The following is a 16,890-nucleotide window of genomic DNA, read 5'->3' on the forward strand; positions in this document are numbered from 1 at the left end:
TTTTATTAGTTATAAACTCTTCAAGCTAATAGAATTTAGTTTCCTTCTCTCTCCCCCACAGTCCCAAGCTTCACGCTTACTCATTTTGACCTAAGTCAACTGTGGATTAGAAGAATGGGGGAAAAAATAAAATGATGTTATAAACATATATAAAATTATGATAAAAGATTTTCTGTTCCCTCTCCAGAAGACACGAGATAACTCCCTTCTTGGGAGTGCTGACTCCTCCCTAAAACAGGCATTCTGACAGATTCTAAAAAACATATTTTCCATATACTTCATAGTTCAGTGAAACTCAATCAGTATGATCCTCAGTAAAAAAAAAAAAAATCCACACAAGAATAGCAGTACTCTGAATTTTCAAAGGAATGTGACTTGCTGGAAGCTAATCAAAAGAATGAGAAGGACTTATAAATGAAGCAGTTTCTAAAAGTGAAAATCAGCAAAACTGTCTCTCTTTCCTCAAAACCTCAGTGCTCTGCAAATCACCTCCTTTTTTTTTTTCTTTAATCATCCACCATTTCAAGGTATGGAAGCATTAAAAGGGACCAACTGCCTAGATGCATTAGAGCCACAGATTATACTCAAACAAGGGGATAAGGCTATATATATTTCCACTATCCAGCGTCTGATTAAGTTGGCATTCTTAAGTAATCTGAATGGCAGGGGGTTCAGAAGTTTAAAAAGTTTTAAGAAATTTACACAGATTGAAAAAAAACTAAGATATACTGCGGAAGAAAAATTTAAATGGAGTTGTTATTGCTAAGAGGGCTCTAAAATGGAGCCAGGAGGCCATTGAGGAAGTGTGACTTTTGCACATCTCAGCAGGGATGGAATTTGAACTTCGGCCACTTCTTGTCTTAACATGGGAATCCAGAACATCTGCCCAATGTTCCAGAAACTCAAGATACTTAGTGGACCCTTACACTCTAAACCAACTTGTGATAGCCTATTTATTTATTGGATCCTTACCCTAAAATAACTCATAACTGCCTGTCCTTTAAGGATAAATATTTCCTTTCGTGCATCAGGATCAATCATAATGCTTGAACAACCTTGTGGCTTTTGCCTTTGTAAGCCCCTGACTTTTTTCTCTTCCTTGGAATAATCTTTTGGTATTACCCAAATCTGTCTCTTGAATTGGAATCCTTAAGACCCCAAATAAAGCTCTTGGGGACTCCCTGGCGGTCCAGTGGTTGAGACTCCATGCTTTCACTGCCGATCCCTCGTCAGGGAACTAAGATCCCCACAAGCCGTGCAGCACGGCCAAAAAAAAAAAAAATTTTTTTTTTTGTTTGCAAACTGGCCTAAATGCCTCCGCTATCCCAAAGACTATTTAAATAAGGAAATTTCTACATGGCAGAGGGCAGTGTGATGATGCTATATTCCATGCTTTACAGATAAGAAGTCTGGATTTTTCTCCAGTAAAAATGACCTAAAAAGCTACTTCACAAATGCCTGGGGACTTCTCTGGTGGTGCAGTGATTAGGACTCCGCGCTCCCAATACAGGTGGCCCGGGTTCAGTCCCTGGAACAAGATCCCACATGCTGCAACGAAGAGCCAGCATGCCACAACTAAGACCTGGCGCAGCCAAATAAATAAATAAATAAATATTTAAAAAAACAAACAAACCCTTAAACAAATGCCTGCACTTAACGACTTCTCAATTCCAATGAATTAATATAATATACAGATTATACTATCACAGATAAGATGATCAAGTGGTGAATGACACTGAAAAAAATAAAAATTTCTCTGGACCTGGACGGCATTTGAAAAAACAAAGAGAGAGAGCATGATGATAACTGTTTTATATAGAAGAAAAAAAAAACTTGGGAACATTACCTTAGCCTTTGAGTGAATATTAATTTTGCACACACTAATGCACACTACATTTTTATAAGAGCAAATGACAAGAGATCAAGCTGATATAAGCTATTTCTTCACACAACCAAGTATCAGGGAAGCTCAAAGAATCAGTACGGATTCAGCCCAGCAGAACATGTAGAACACGGTAACTGATTCTAATGATGATCCTGAGGTATCAGGAAAAAGTTAAGTCTTCACGGCCTGACTGTTTTGTGAAGTCATCCTTTCTCTGTAATTGGGGCCATACTGATTCGCTAGTGCAATATACTTATATAATTCCCTTACACATATACTCAGGAGTTTGTCATTTTATAGACAGTGAGTAGGGAATTAATATTTCAGTAGAGTGTAAGTTCCACTACAACAAGAATCTTTGTGTCTATTGTTACATTTTTGTATACGTTGTTCTATGTACAAACTGTTAAACCAGAAGACCAATGACCTAGATTAAGACCATTTCCTATAAGAACCTGAAAGTTATTTATTCCTTGAAAATCTTGATAGGCCATAAAGGATTAATGTGTGCTTAAATAGATCAAGTTAATGAAGGCAAGGAAGTAGTACATTTAGAAAAAAATTTTTAAAATGCTAGCTTTTAGGTATCTGGGAATTAGACCCTTTGGGAAATTACTGAACTAAGATCAGGCAACAGAAAGGGTAAATACTACAAAAGAGATTTTTGTGGAGGAACATTCATTCAAATGAAAGAAAGAATGTCAAAATTGGTTCGAGATCACTTTCCCACAAAGCCAGTGTAGATTCAGAACATTTCTTCCCCGTGGGTAGATTCCCCATGAACCATTCAAGCCATGGTGGCATTGGTAAACTTTTGAGAAACTATCCCCACATTTCTCATGGAAAAAAAAAAAGTTTTTTTTTTTTTTTTTTTTTTTAATCCACAGAAGGAAGATACTAGCACATGGAAAAGCCTTATCTTGAATTACCTGGTGCCGGGCTCGACTCTGGTCCAGAAGCTGCCGGGACTGAAGTTTTTGCTGTTCAAGTTGTTGCAGGGCAAAATGGAGTTGGTAGCTGCCTACTGTGGAGTGGCACCTGTGCTGCGGGACCACCCCTGTAGCCTTGCTATACGCGTTGTTCTTTACCTCTCCCTCCCAGGCAAAGCCACCTGTTTGGAGGCTCCTGAAGAGAAAAGAAAGCAGATTTCTTAGAATGGTTGTGTGAACAATGAAGGTTGTTCACAATGAAGGAGCAGAACAATGAAGGAGAGAAATATTTCAGTTATTTTTCCTTTATAGAACTGAAAGCAGTTTGGAGTTACAAATCTGTTTGTGGGATAAATTATCTGACTTGCCTATGAAATCGCAGCTCCATGAAGACAAAGGCGGGCTGCTCTGCTCTCCATTCTATTCCTAGCGCTTTGCCATAAGGCTTGGCATGAATGTGCTCAGCACACAAAAATATCTGTTGAATGTTAAATAATTAAAATAGCAATTTCACTCCCCTGTGATTGTCAAAAGGACCTCGAAGAGGAGCCCAGAGAGCTTCAAATGAAGGATGGTAGGTTATTTCAAGGTAAGAACAGAGGAACAATCATCTTATCTAAACATCAACTTCAAAATTATACGGGTGAATTGTGCAAGAGTCTTGGTTTTTCTTAGCCACCCATTAGTGAAGTACCTAAATTTTTAAAATAAGTGTTTGTATTTGAGCTTATGTCCCCATATCATGGGATAACATAACTGGTGTGAGAAGATACATTTTTCCTTATTCTGAATTCATCTCATCAGGGTCCCCAGCCAGGTTGACATTTAGCCTACACACATTGAAGACATTACGCTAAGTGAAATAAGTCAGCCAGACAAGGGCAAATATTGTATGATTTGTCCTAGAATAGTCAAATTCATGGAGACAGAAAGTAGAATGGTGGTTGTCCGGGGCTGGGGAGACAGGGGAATGGGGAGTTATTGTTTAATGGGTGTCGAGTTTTACCTTGGGATGATGACAGAAGTTTTGGAGACGGATGGTGGCGACGGTTGCACAACACTGTAAACGTATGAAATGCCTCTGAATTGTACACTTAAAAATGGTAAATTTTATATTATGTATTATTTTACCACAGTTTTTTTGAAAAGGTCCCCATTTATTTTTAGAACAGTCTTATTTGGAAATCCTTCCATCTCCTTAACATTTTGGCTATTCATCTCTGAACCTTCTTTAACTACCTAGTATTTTTGGTTTTTTCCTTTTAGAGTTACAGTGACCAGAAAATTGTACACAGAAGAAACACAAAGAGTGTCATAGTGAACAACCTTATCCCAAAACCTTGGTGAATGGTGCTTAGAGAAATGAAACAGTGCCTAATTCAAGAGACATATTCATAGTGATTTAAATCACCGTGTTATTCTTCCCTTTGTAAATATCCTTTGGTGTTAATGGTCATTTCAGTGGCAGAGATGCAACAACACATGGGGTGAGTTTACACAGAACCTTCCTGAGTCCTGACCTACGGCTGCCTGGTTATTAACAGCCTGGGTCCTTGTGACCTCAACAGAGTCCTGTGGGAGGGAGCAAAGTGGGATGTCTTCTGAGGCCAGAAGCCTACGCTCCTCTCTTGCCTGGGGGGACCTCTCTCTCATAGCTTGGTCATTTTGGGTCTCTGCTTTGGTTTCTCTACCTCTCTCAAAGAGATTTCCAGACACAGAGTTAAGGGAAAGTCTGTGTAATATATTCTGAAGTCCACGGATGAAAGGTTTTCTACTCACATAATCTCACCTCTGATATGTCACATCCCTTGCTCACCTCCTCCCACAGTTTGGCTCCCACAGTTCAGTTCAATTACACACATTCAGCTAATCTTCCTGGAGGACAGTACCAAAAAGCTCAGAGCTTGCTTATTAACTGTTTTTTAGTATGACATTTGATCTTCCGTGATCCCTCTTGAATTGTCTCAGTGTGCGTGTTATTAGACATGATTTTTCCCAAGGGGCTTCTAGAGATGTGAGGAAATGTGGAGACCAAGGAACACATGTAAATAAATACCCGACTATGTGAATAAAATGTTAATATTATTCACAAAGTGAAGTGCTGAGTGGGAGTCAAATAGGACTTCTGGGGTTAAGACGGGAGGGGCCAGAGGAAACCATGATCTCTGTTCTCATTAGTGAGGGAAGAGAAAAGCTTACTGAAGATACAGCAAATAGCAAAGGGAACCAAGTGAGTTCTGAGTGGAAGGCGAGGCAATGGAGCAAGGTATTCAGGTGTAAATGAAAAGCAGGCTCAAGGCAGGAGTGAGCTGATCCAATGAACACGTGAACACACGGAAGAGACAGATAATACAGCAGGAACTGCCTGGATGAATAACTCTGAGATTTCCATACCAATTAAGGCAGGAATTTGAATCTAGAATGAAACTATTATTTATGATAACCGGGCCCAAGGTTAGAAAATTCATCAGTTGTGATTCTGCTTCCATTCCTGGCTCGCTGGTTACAGAAGTTTGTAGCCACAAGAGGCAATCCAGACTTAGGGATTTGATATTTAAGGATTTATATAACTATGTAGCTTATATCAGAATTCACCTCACGGGCTAGCTAGGTTGGTTTTACTTTCTAAAAACTGCTTTCATAACCAATATTCCTAGCAGGCATTTACTTTAATGCCTTCCTGCTGTAATCAGAAATCAGAGTCTGTAACTAGGCCCCCTTGTTTGGAGGTGACCAGGGACAGAGCCTCAGAAGGGGTCTGTGGATGTGTAAGGGGCAGGACAGTGGGCAAGAGAAGATCAAACAAGGGACTCTGGATAGAGGAGGTTTATTCGTCCAACTGCACACACACTGAACAGACTGCAACAACATAAGCTTTTGTAGTGAAAGCTGTTTTTAATCTCATCAGTAGCATAAGTGCAGTCTCCAAGTCACAGAAAGAAGTTGCTTAAGCAAGTGGAGGCTATTAGCAAAGAGGAAGGAATTTTTACAGTGCAACACTGGATGGGTGCAGGAGTGCTCAGCTGTCTAAGGCAGTGTGGTCAGTGCCATGAGAAACCTGCTTGCTTTGAATTCCAGTGGGTGTTACTCAGGGCACGGTATCTCACAGTTAAAGCACAGGCTTTGGGGGTTTACAATATGCAAGTGTTGTAATGACTGACACGGAGGACACCAGGTGCACTGTTACTTGGGTTTTGCCTGAGATTACATATTGACATAGTCCTTTCTATGGCAGCTATGAGTTTCCATTTCCATCCAAAATTCCGTTCCATCTTCTTGAACCTCAGTTCATTCTAGTTTACTAGTAATACATTTTCTACTCCCACCAAACTTTTGAGATTCAAGTATTCTCTATAAAATTTAGTTATGTTATTCTTTGCTCAACACTAACATATAATATTGTATACGTTCCCTATAAATAACTTCTTACACTTCTTTATTATTTCTAGAGTAGGACAGACAGACTCAAAAGAGTTAGCTGTGGGAATGCCCTGGATGTTTAACAACTGATTCAAATTCAAAGATTCAAAGTGAACTATGCTGTGTCTTGTCCTGACTACATATGCAGCTAATTGCCAACAATACGGCGAATTTTTCTAAACCACGCATCCTCTTATTAGAACGTTGTCTTACTTTCTGTATTACACCGTGGCACTGCAGGGCTAAATGTTTCTCACCATCACTGCCCTTCCTGCAGCATGCCCTACCCCCTCCAACTTCTAGCCAAAACACACTAAAGGGCTGTGTCTTTCTCTCTGGTTTAATATCTGTTCCATCAAATGGATGTTGGTTGTAAGGAACTCGAAGGAAATTTGTAAAATGCACGGGTCTTTAGCAAAGCAAAAACTCCTGAGCAGGCTGTTGCCCTCTTCATAAAGATATGCTTTCAGTGTCAAGATTTCCCAAGAATGGGGAATTCCCTGGTGGTCCAGTGGTTAGGACTCCGTGCTTCCACTGCAGGGGGCACGGCAGTGGTTGATTCCTGGTGGGGGAACTAAGATCCTGCAAGCTGCGCGGCACAGCCAAAAAAAAAAAAAAAAAAAAGATTTCCCAAGAATGATGTGATGTCTCAAGATGGTACGGTAGGGATGAGATGGAGGAATGTGACAGCTGTACAAAGAGTATGATTCCACGTCCATTTCCCCAGCTTCCTCCACCCAGTCTGAGCAAAACCTGAGCGACCACGTACGAGGACGTCCTTGCCCTCTTCAGGGTGTTGGCAAGTGTGTGGGTGTGCTTTCAATTGTCCTAATAATGGGGGTGGGGGATTACTTACATTTAATAGGTAGAGGTCAAGTGTGCCAAATGTCAAAAAATATAAGGCAAAGCCAGCCCTGTGCTAGGAAAATATGTGCTTCTCAAAATGCCAATGGTGCTTCTAATGAGAAACACTGTAAGGCCATGAAGGAGGTGCTTTCTGGGGACAATCTTACTATTTCTTGGTAAGAAAGAATATCTACCCACCTCCATGGCACTTATTCCACTACACGTTATGGAATGTATAGATATTCAAGGATGGCAGAGGCTACATTTTCTTTGCCTATAAATTTTCAATCTCAAACAAAGTAGTTGGGACACACAGTAAGTGCTGGAAAGGTGCTGTAAATGCCCCAAATCCTACAAATGACAGAAGAACTCCCACGAGCTGTACAAAGCAGTGCTGGCCAGAATAAGGAAGCTATGTGATCAGAGAGTCATTATAAAATGTGGTGGGGAACCCCCTTAGCTTTGGGGGGTATTTCCAAGGACAAAATCAGAGTGATTCTTCATGGAGTGTTGTGTGTCCCATTCCTAATCCTTCCCAGGGCAGCTGGGGTGGGATCACATCTACAAAGACCAAATGGATGAGGAGAGACTAGACAGACGCTACTGCAGCCTTTATTACATCCAACTTCTCTATCTTTATTATTCTTAAACTTTCCTCTTCTGTAAAATGGGGATATGATAATAGTATCTATTTCATAGGGTTACTGTGGGGATTAAAGAGCGAACACAAGTGAAAGTACAGGCACATAGGAAGGGCTCCAAAAATATACTACCACCACCGCCATTACTACTATTATTACTATTCATTCCCCTCCCAAACAATTCCATTTCACTGCTGCCCTACAGTTCTTTAAGTTAGTATATAGAAAACATAAATTTGGCCATTTTCCACCAGAGGATTCTGTGTTGCAAAGTTAACACAATCTAGTCATGAGTACAGTATTTGTTGTGAGGTCAAAAGTGCTCCAAGTTACTAAAAAGAAAAGCCCTGATGTATAGTGTATACAAATGGTTATTATAATTGTATTGCAATGCTCTATGCTGAGGACTAAAACAGGTTATCTGGAAAGGGATGGATTTTTCCTCCTCTTCAATCCACAAGTGAAGGGGGCACCTATATAATCTACCCTTGTAAGCAGTCAGTTTTCTGCTCAATCCTCCTTCCTGATCCTCCATTAGAGCCGATCATCTCAGAGATTGAAGGTGTGATCTACAAGCAGCCATCAGTCTACCTTCTTCTACTCTTCACTGGCCACCTCAGAGAAAGGACTTTCTGTTTACACTGCCTGTTTCTGTCCTAACATTCTCCCCAGTCTTTCAGCGTGGTTTCCATCCATATAAATATAGTGGCTTCCTTTGTTTTGTTCTAGACGGTGCTCAAGGGAGAGTGAGAGTGAACTGGACAGGCCTATGGAACTCCTAAAACTCATGATCCCAAAGGGGAGTCCTACCCTCCACTTTCAGAAATAAGGAAATAGAACCCTCTCTATTTTATTATAGCTCCGGCATTCACCGTCTTGTGGTTAAATCAAAGGCAAAAAACAGAAAACATTCAAAAGTTTCTGTTGGACTTATGCTTCTGAGCAAGTAGAAAGTTTCAAGAGACTGTCACTTTTACCTTAAAAAAATAATAAGCTGGGCTTCCCTGGTGGCGCGGTGGTTGAGAGTCCGCCTGCCGATGCAGGGGACGTGGGTTCGTGCCCCGGTCCGGGAGGATCCCACATGCCACGGAGCGGCTGGGCCCGTGAGCCATGGCCGCTGAGCCTGCGCGTCCGGAGCCTGTGCTCCGCAACGGGAGAGGCCACAACAGTGAGAGGCCCGCGTACCGCAAAAAAAAAAAAAAATAAAGAAAAATAATAATAAGCTGAATAAGCTGCTAAATCATACTTATTTCAAACCTAACAAAATGCCGAGGACATACAGTAAACCTAAATGAATATAATCCCAGGAAGTGACAAGCTCTTCACTTTTAGCCAGGATGGCCCCTGGGAGGAGGAGGAATGTGTCATAGACGGGGGTTAAGGCACTACCAGCTAAACTTCTGACGAGCTTTTAACACCTGCATGTGGGCTGGTATGATATTTTAGAAGCCCCCAGCCATAGGACACTGAAGGCTGGGGGATGGGGAGGAACTGATTAAAGTCCCTTTCAGAGAAACTGTGGATATTGTTCTTTGACCTTCACCAAAACTCAACATGTAGTATAGTTTAAAAGTTAGTATTGTAGAATCTGAAACCAAATCAATGAGCTTTTCATACTCTGTTGGTCTATCCTGCATGTTGAATGGATCTTGTACCCATACGAGATTTTTGTAACATCAAGCATTAGTCTTTAGGAATACTGGTTCACTGAGTGATGCAGACCTTCCAAATGTTGACATATTTCATTATACAATATTAAAAAACCATATTTGTTAGTATCACTCCAATCTCACCAGAAGGAAGGTGTCAAATTCATAGGGGTGAATATAAGTTTTTCAAAATTCTTTGCACAGAAGGATCTTTAGAATCTTACTGGTGGTCCCATCCTGGCCCCAAGACATCTGCAGCCAGAGGTGAATTTAATCTAATTAAAGCTACAACAAAGTCCAGACCCAGCTTAATTATCAGATTGGCTCAACCCCTTCTCCCTTTGCCCCTTTCCCACACATTAGCGGCCTGAGAAAAGGATGAGCATGGCTTTTTTTTTTGGGGGGGGGGGCGAGGGTATGTGTGTGTGAACATTATTTACTTAAGTCTGTGGTTTTACCTAAAATGTCCAGCATACGATTAGTAATTATAAAAGACATGCAGAAGCAAGAAAATATGACCCATGTCAGAAAATGGTCAATAGAAGGACACTGAGAGGTGTTACAGATGTTGGACTTAGCAGACATGAACTTCAAAATAACAATGATAAATATGTAAAAGAGTCTAATGTAAAAGCTGGGAAACACATATAAACAGATGGAGGATTTCAAGAGAGAGATGAAATCTTTCAAAAAACAACCAAACAAGGATCCTAGAAATGAAAAAAATATAAAATCAGAAATGAGGAGTGCATTCAAAATGATTAACAGCAGACTGGACACAGTAGAGGAGAGTATCTAACAGGTATAAAATTGGAATCCCAGCAGTTGAGAAGAGAGAATGGGGCAGAAGAAATATTTAAAGAGATTAGGGCTGGGAATTTCCAAAGTTGATTGTAGACATTAACCTAAAGACCTGAGCTGCTCTGCAAATCCCAAGCAGAATACGTACAAAGAAATCCACACGCAGGCAGATCACAGTCAAACTGCTGAAACTAAAAATAAAGAAAAAAAATCTTAAAAGCAGCCAGGGTGGCGGGGTGCTCGGTGGTAGTGGTAATATTACATACAAAGGAACAGCAATGCAAATGATTAGCTGACTTATCGTTAAAAAATGATGGCCAGAAAACACTGGTGAGCTATCTTTAAAGTGTTGAAAGGAAAACAAAAAGAACTGCCAACCTAGACTTAAACATTTATACAATACTGTCAACCAACTCAATCTATTTGATAATTATGGAAAACTATACCCAACAACTTCAGAATACATATTCTTTTCAAGTGCATGTGGAACATACACCAAGACAGTCTAAATGCTGGGTCATAAAACCAATCTCGATAAAAACTGAAAGATCAAAATCACACAGAGTACACTCTAACCAGAATGGTATTAAATTAAAAATCAATTAATTTTATATCTTTAAAACAATAAGATATCTAGAGAATTCCCAAATATTTGGAAATTAAACAACACACTTTAAATAACCTATGGATCAAAGAAGAAATCACAAGAGAAATTAGAAAATGTATCAAACTGAATGGTAATGAAATCACAACCAAACAAAATTTGAGATGCAGTGAAAAGAGCCCTTAGAAATGTATAGTATTAAATGTCTATATTAGAAAAGAAGAAATATGTAAAATCAATGTTCTAAGCTTCCACTTTAAGAAACTAGAAAAATAAAAGCAAGTTAAACAAAGTAGAAGAATAAAAAATAAAATAATAAGAGCAGAAACCAATAAAGTAATTAAACAAGGAAGCCATCAGACTGAGGTCGCTCTAATGTCTTGGCAGTCTGTGTAAGCAAACCAAAACCCACGCCGGAGTCATTGCACTTACATCTGAAAAGTGAAATTTAAGAACAACCAATTACAAACAGCCAACTAGGCTTTCCCAAGTAAGGCAACCACTTAAGCTATAGCCAAATAATTTGCTTACTTTGCTTAAGAGTCTGCTCTATTAAAAAAAAAAAAAAAAGCCTTTCCCTTAGTCTCTGCCAGTGGAGTGCTCTTACCCATTTTCAATTTGGCACTGCCCAATTAAAATCAATGTGTGCTCAAATGAACTCTTTGAAAATTTAATGTACTTCAGTTTACATCTTAACACAATGAAACAGAAACTGGGCAAACAGGAAACATCAATAAAATCAAAAGCTGGCTATAAGAAAAGAATTTAAAAGTTGATAAATTCCAAGCAAGCTGATCACAAGGAAAAAAAATACATGAATTATTAATATCAGAAATGAAGAAGGGGGAACATCATACAGAGAATATAGATATTAAAAGTATAAGGAGATATCATGAAAAACTCTATGTCAAATATTTAACAACTTAGATGAATTGAAAAAATCCTTGAAAATACAACTTTTTGAAAATGACACGATGAGAGAAAATCTAAATATATAAATTTAACTTGTAATCAAAAACCTTCTTAACAAAGAAAACTTTAAGCCCAGATGGCTTCAATGAATTCTATCAAACATTTAAAGAAGAAATAATTTCAATCTTTCACAAAATCTTTCAGAGAAGAGAAGGGAAAACTTCTCAACTCATTTTATGTTAACACATCTCTGATATAAAAAAAAACTTGACAAAACCATTACAAGAAAATTACAGACCAATACGCCTAGTGAAGATACACACTAAAAGTTTTAATAAAATATTAGCAAATATAATCAATCTATCTGTCTCACGTATGGGATATATATCATGACCAAGTGGTATTTACGGTGATTTAAGGTTAAAAAAAATCAATAATGTAATTCACCACATTAAGAGAATAAAGAAGAAAAATCATATAAGAATATTATTAGATATCAAAATGCACTGGACAAAATTTATTCATCTCCATTCATGACAGAAACTCTCAGTAAACTAGGAACAGAAAGAAAGTTACTGAACCTAATAAAGGATATCTATGAAAAATCTATACCTAACATGATACTTATTGGTGAAACACTGAATTCTTTTCCTCTAAGATCAGGAATAAAGGACGGATGTATGCTCTCACCACTTCTATACAAAATTAGTAATATAAGACCTAGTCAGTGTCATAAGAAAAAAAAAAAAGCAAAGTTGCAGGAATCAAAGTCCATAAACAGAATAAAATTATATTTTTATATGCCAGTAATACACAACTGAAATTTCAATGTAATAAATTAATTGAAAGTGAAATTTTAAAAAGCAATGCAATTTACAATATCATAAAAATACACCAAATATCTAAGAATAAATATACTGGAAAATGTGTAAGGTCTCTACATTGAATTTATAGAACATTAATGATAAATATCAAACAAAACCTAAATAAGTACAGAGGTATACCATATCTTGAGTGATTGGAAGATTCAATATTGTTAATATGTTTATTCTGGATTACAGATATTGGTTTCCTCAGTTCCAAAATTTCCATCTGGAAATTCGTCTTGAAATTTCCTACCTTTTATTCATTAAAGCCTATTTCCCTTTATACCCTTGTTCATAGTTATAATGGCCACTTTAAAATCCTTGTCTGTTAATTCTACCATCTGAGCCTCCTTAGGATTGGTCTCCATTGATTATCTTTTATTCTAAAAATGGGTCCTATTTTCCCACTTTTTTCATATGTTGAATAATTTCATATTGTATCCTGGATATTGTGAAATGTTGTAGATACTGGACTATATTATGTTGCTCCAAAGAGTGAGTATGTATGTGTGTGTGTATAGGCAGTTAACCTGGTTGAACTCAAACTGCAGTTCTTTCTTCCCCTCGGTGGGCTGTGGCTCAGATCTATGTTCAGTTCTTCTAGCTTCAGCTGTATAGTTTGGAGTATAACTTGCATATACATTGTCCAGAGGTCAGCCCAAGATTTGGGTGAAATTTATACATAGAAGTTAGGTTCCCCGTTTCTGGTTGCCTCATTTCCAAAGTTGTCCTCTTACTCCCTAGCAAGTGTGCTTGTCCTGAACTCCATCCTCCAGGTTGTCAAGACAGACTTTGGATTTTTATGTTGGATTTTTATGTAAGTTCTAACTGCTCAATGTGGTGTGAACTATGGGGATCGATGGTGGTGATGCCTGCATGACTATGAATGTATTTAATACCACTGAACTGTATACTTAAAAAATGATTAAGATGGTAAATTTCATATTGTGTGTATTTTACCACAATAAAGAAAAAAGAATAAGGAAAATTAATCTATGATGAGAGAAGTCAAAAGAATGATTATGGGGGAAGAGGTAGAATTGACTGGGAAGACACACAAGGAAATTTTGGCGTGTGATGGGAATGTTCTATATCATATGTTGAGTGGTGGTACGGTGGATATATAAACCTGTCAGAACATCAATTTGAACGTTTAAGGTATGTGCGTTTTATCTTACGTAAATTTTACCTCAATTTAAAAAGATCATTTCACAATATATGCAATTATTGAATCTTTATGTTGTACACCTGAAACTAATGTTATATGTCAATTATACTTCATGAAAAAAATAATGTGGAAGGTAAGCTTCATATAATTTTTTTAGTATATATTAATTATATGATCATGGGATCATGAATTTGGGTGGTGGTGGGGGGAGACCTGAAGGATAAGAGAGAATGGTGAGTTCATGAACCTCAGTTCTCTATTTCTTATAAGATAAGCATACAAAGAGAAAGAGTGCTTAGAGTTTGCACTTATGAGTACTGAATTGGAAGTCTACATTTTTAAAGTGACAATAAACATTAGAGAAACCACAGACAGTCCTGGGGTTCAAGAAATGGAGGTAGTACTTTTTTTAAAAAAAGACAAATATGCAAATAAAAAGTTATGCATTTTCCCTTATCTTTCATTAAAAACCTAATTATCAGTATTTCCTGTTCGTGTGTATGTTATATCTCTTTTCTCAACTTACTTGATTTTAGTTATAAAATTATTTGTTCTCTTCATAAATTTTGCAATACTGGAATCGTATGTAAAAATACATGCTTATGTAGTTATTTCATTTCAGCGAAATTCAACATGCATTTATTGGACACTGTTCCTAGATGCGCAGGGACTACCAAGAAGAAAAACACAAGCTCCCGCTCTCAAATTGCTCATAATCTGGAGGAAGTGTACTCGTTTAGGTGAATCCCCAGGGAAGATTAGGAGGTGGAGGAAAGTCAGGAATGGCTGGACTCTGGAATAGGTGACACTTTCAAGACAGATTCAAAGCCTCGGAGGAACAGCATTGGACAGAGACTCAAGGGGAGCTAGCAGACATGACACTAACAGTGAGGAAAAGTGCATTAGCCCCTGAAGGATCAAATAAGCTGGCCAGAAGGTCTGAAGAAGTGAGAGATATGTAAGCAGAGTGACAGTAATGATGGTAAATGAGCACTCTGGTTGAAAGGCAGAAAGAATTGTTGGCTCTGGGAACCTGAGCCTGAAGATTTATTATGAAATTAAAAGTTATATGTAGTTATGGGTTTCCCTGGTGGCACAGTGGTTAAGAATCCACATGCCAATGCAGGGGACACGCGTTCAATCCCTGGTCCAGGAAGATCCCACATGCTGCAGAGCAACTAAGCACATGCGCCACAACAACTGAGCCTGCACTCTAGAGCCCGCAAGCCACAAGTACTGAGCCCGCGTGCCATAATTACCAAAGCCTGCGCGCCTAGAGCCCGTGCTCCGCAACAAGAGAGGCCACCGCAGTGAGAATCCCACGTACCACAACAAAGTGAAGTCCCCACCCACCGCAACGACAGAAAGCCTGCATGCAGCAACGAAGACCCAACACAGCAAAAAATAAATAAATTTATTTAAAAAATAAAATAAAAGTTATATGTAGTTAGAAGAGAGTCAAAAGGTCAGTGATAATTAAGTTTAGCATTAAAATTGCATACTGTAGTCTCCAAGAAAAAAAAGTATGCTTATGAAAGGCTTCCATTGAATGAGAACTACTTTCATTAGTGAAAGAATAAAAGTCGAATTGCATGTGCCAATAGATATCAATTTAATAAATTTAATAAATAATACTGAAAATGTCTACTAGTAAGTCTTAAGGCTTGCTGTTAGTAACTGCTGACTGGGAACAGTGACAGCTGGCCAAATGAAATGTGTGCCTAAAATTATTTAAGTGGAATGAATTAGACAGACCAAGAGATTTTATGCTCATGGTGACAGGTGCCTTGCTTAGAGAAATTTTGTGCTGGAAAATTATTTTAAAACAATCTCTAAAAATGCAAGTGCTGCAAAAAAAAATGCAAGTGTTAAAGGCAAAAATTTATTTTTTTTACCTTTGAGTTTGTTCCTTGAGATAAGACTATACTTTTATCTTTTCTATTTTGAATCTATGGAGTTATACTGAGATGGTTCCTTTGCAGGAAGAGTTGAACTACAACAGAGGTAGTATCAGAGGTACAGAAAAGTTCAGAAATTATCTGGAAAAACTATGTGAACTTTTGACAACCTGTATGCTAGGTCAAAAGCACAGAACTATATGAAATTATAAATGAGGTCTGATCTTCCTGCTTGAGAACAGGATGAAAAGCTTAAAAACCTTTAAATATTTTGTTTATTTGAGCGGATGACAGGCTCTTGGGAAAGGATTAAAGAAATAATCCAAGAAAGAAGGCAAGAAGAAATAAAAGGTTTTAGATGCTGGAAAGGAATCAAAACCAGTGCAAGAGCTGGGTAAGTGAGAGAATTCTGGAGGGAGAGCAGAGACCCTGTGCCCCTGGATCTGCACTGCAGGTTCTGAACTGGACAACTCTCAGAACAGGAGCAGCACAGCTTAATGATGAAGAGCTGGGCTCTTGAACAAGACTTCTAGGTTCAAATCCTAGCTCTACCACTTAAAGCAGCATACTTAACCTCTCTGTGCCTTGGTTTCCTCAGCTGTGAAATGGGAATAAAACTCAATCCCACATCTCACAGGGCTGGTTCAAGAATTAAATGTAATAATCTATCTAAAGCATAGCACAATGTCTGGCGCACATAATAAATGCTCAATACATGTGAGCTGCTATTATTAACATCGTTCCTGTGGAAAGTGAATCCAAACCTTTGTGAAAACGAACAATAAGGATGCTAAGGAACAGGTGTGAGCAACTCTATCACTTCTCAGAAAGAAGAGAAGCAAAGAAGTATTTATATTCCCCTTACCAAGTACTATGTTCACGTGGGGTAACCTGGGTGATAAACGGGGGAGCCAATCTAGTGGATCTGAAAAAAGGACTCAGGAGTCACTCAGTGTGTGTGAGCCAGGGAGCCAGGTCTCCCCAGCTAGAGACAGCCGCTGCACGGCAGTCCTCACCTGAGGTCGCGTCCTCATGATGGAGACCTGCTGCTCCAAACCAAGCCAGCCAGAGAATGCTCTAACCATAGGCAGGGTGCTGCCCCTGTGGGGAAGTGGGTGTTTACTAATAATGCTGATTACCAGGGAGGGGCAGCTTCCAGGCACTGATGAATGATGGAGATTATCACCATCCTTCTTCCCCACCCCCACTCCTGCTAGTAAAAGCCTGAATTGTCAGCACTGGCTACACTGCCTTTCACCTCTTCAAAATGA

General features: G+C 38.7%; 1 protein-coding gene across 12 annotated transcripts in view; it reads right to left on the reverse strand.

Annotated features, from left to right (window-relative positions):
- Positions 1-16,890, reverse strand: part of TTLL5 (tubulin tyrosine ligase like 5) — a 305,934-nt gene that overhangs the window by 93,311 nt on the left and 195,733 nt on the right. For all 12 annotated transcript variants that reach the window (XM_079908860.1, XM_079908866.1, XM_079908864.1 and 9 more), the window contains one exon: positions 2,815-3,010. In XM_079908860.1, coding sequence (XP_079764986.1) covers positions 2,815-3,010 — 196 coding nt within the window. The remainder of the gene's footprint in view (positions 1-2,814; positions 3,011-16,890) is intronic.

Source organism: Stenella coeruleoalba (assembly GCF_951394435.1).
Source record: "Stenella coeruleoalba genome assembly, chromosome: 2".
Taxonomy (NCBI): domain Eukaryota; kingdom Metazoa; phylum Chordata; class Mammalia; order Artiodactyla; family Delphinidae; genus Stenella; species Stenella coeruleoalba.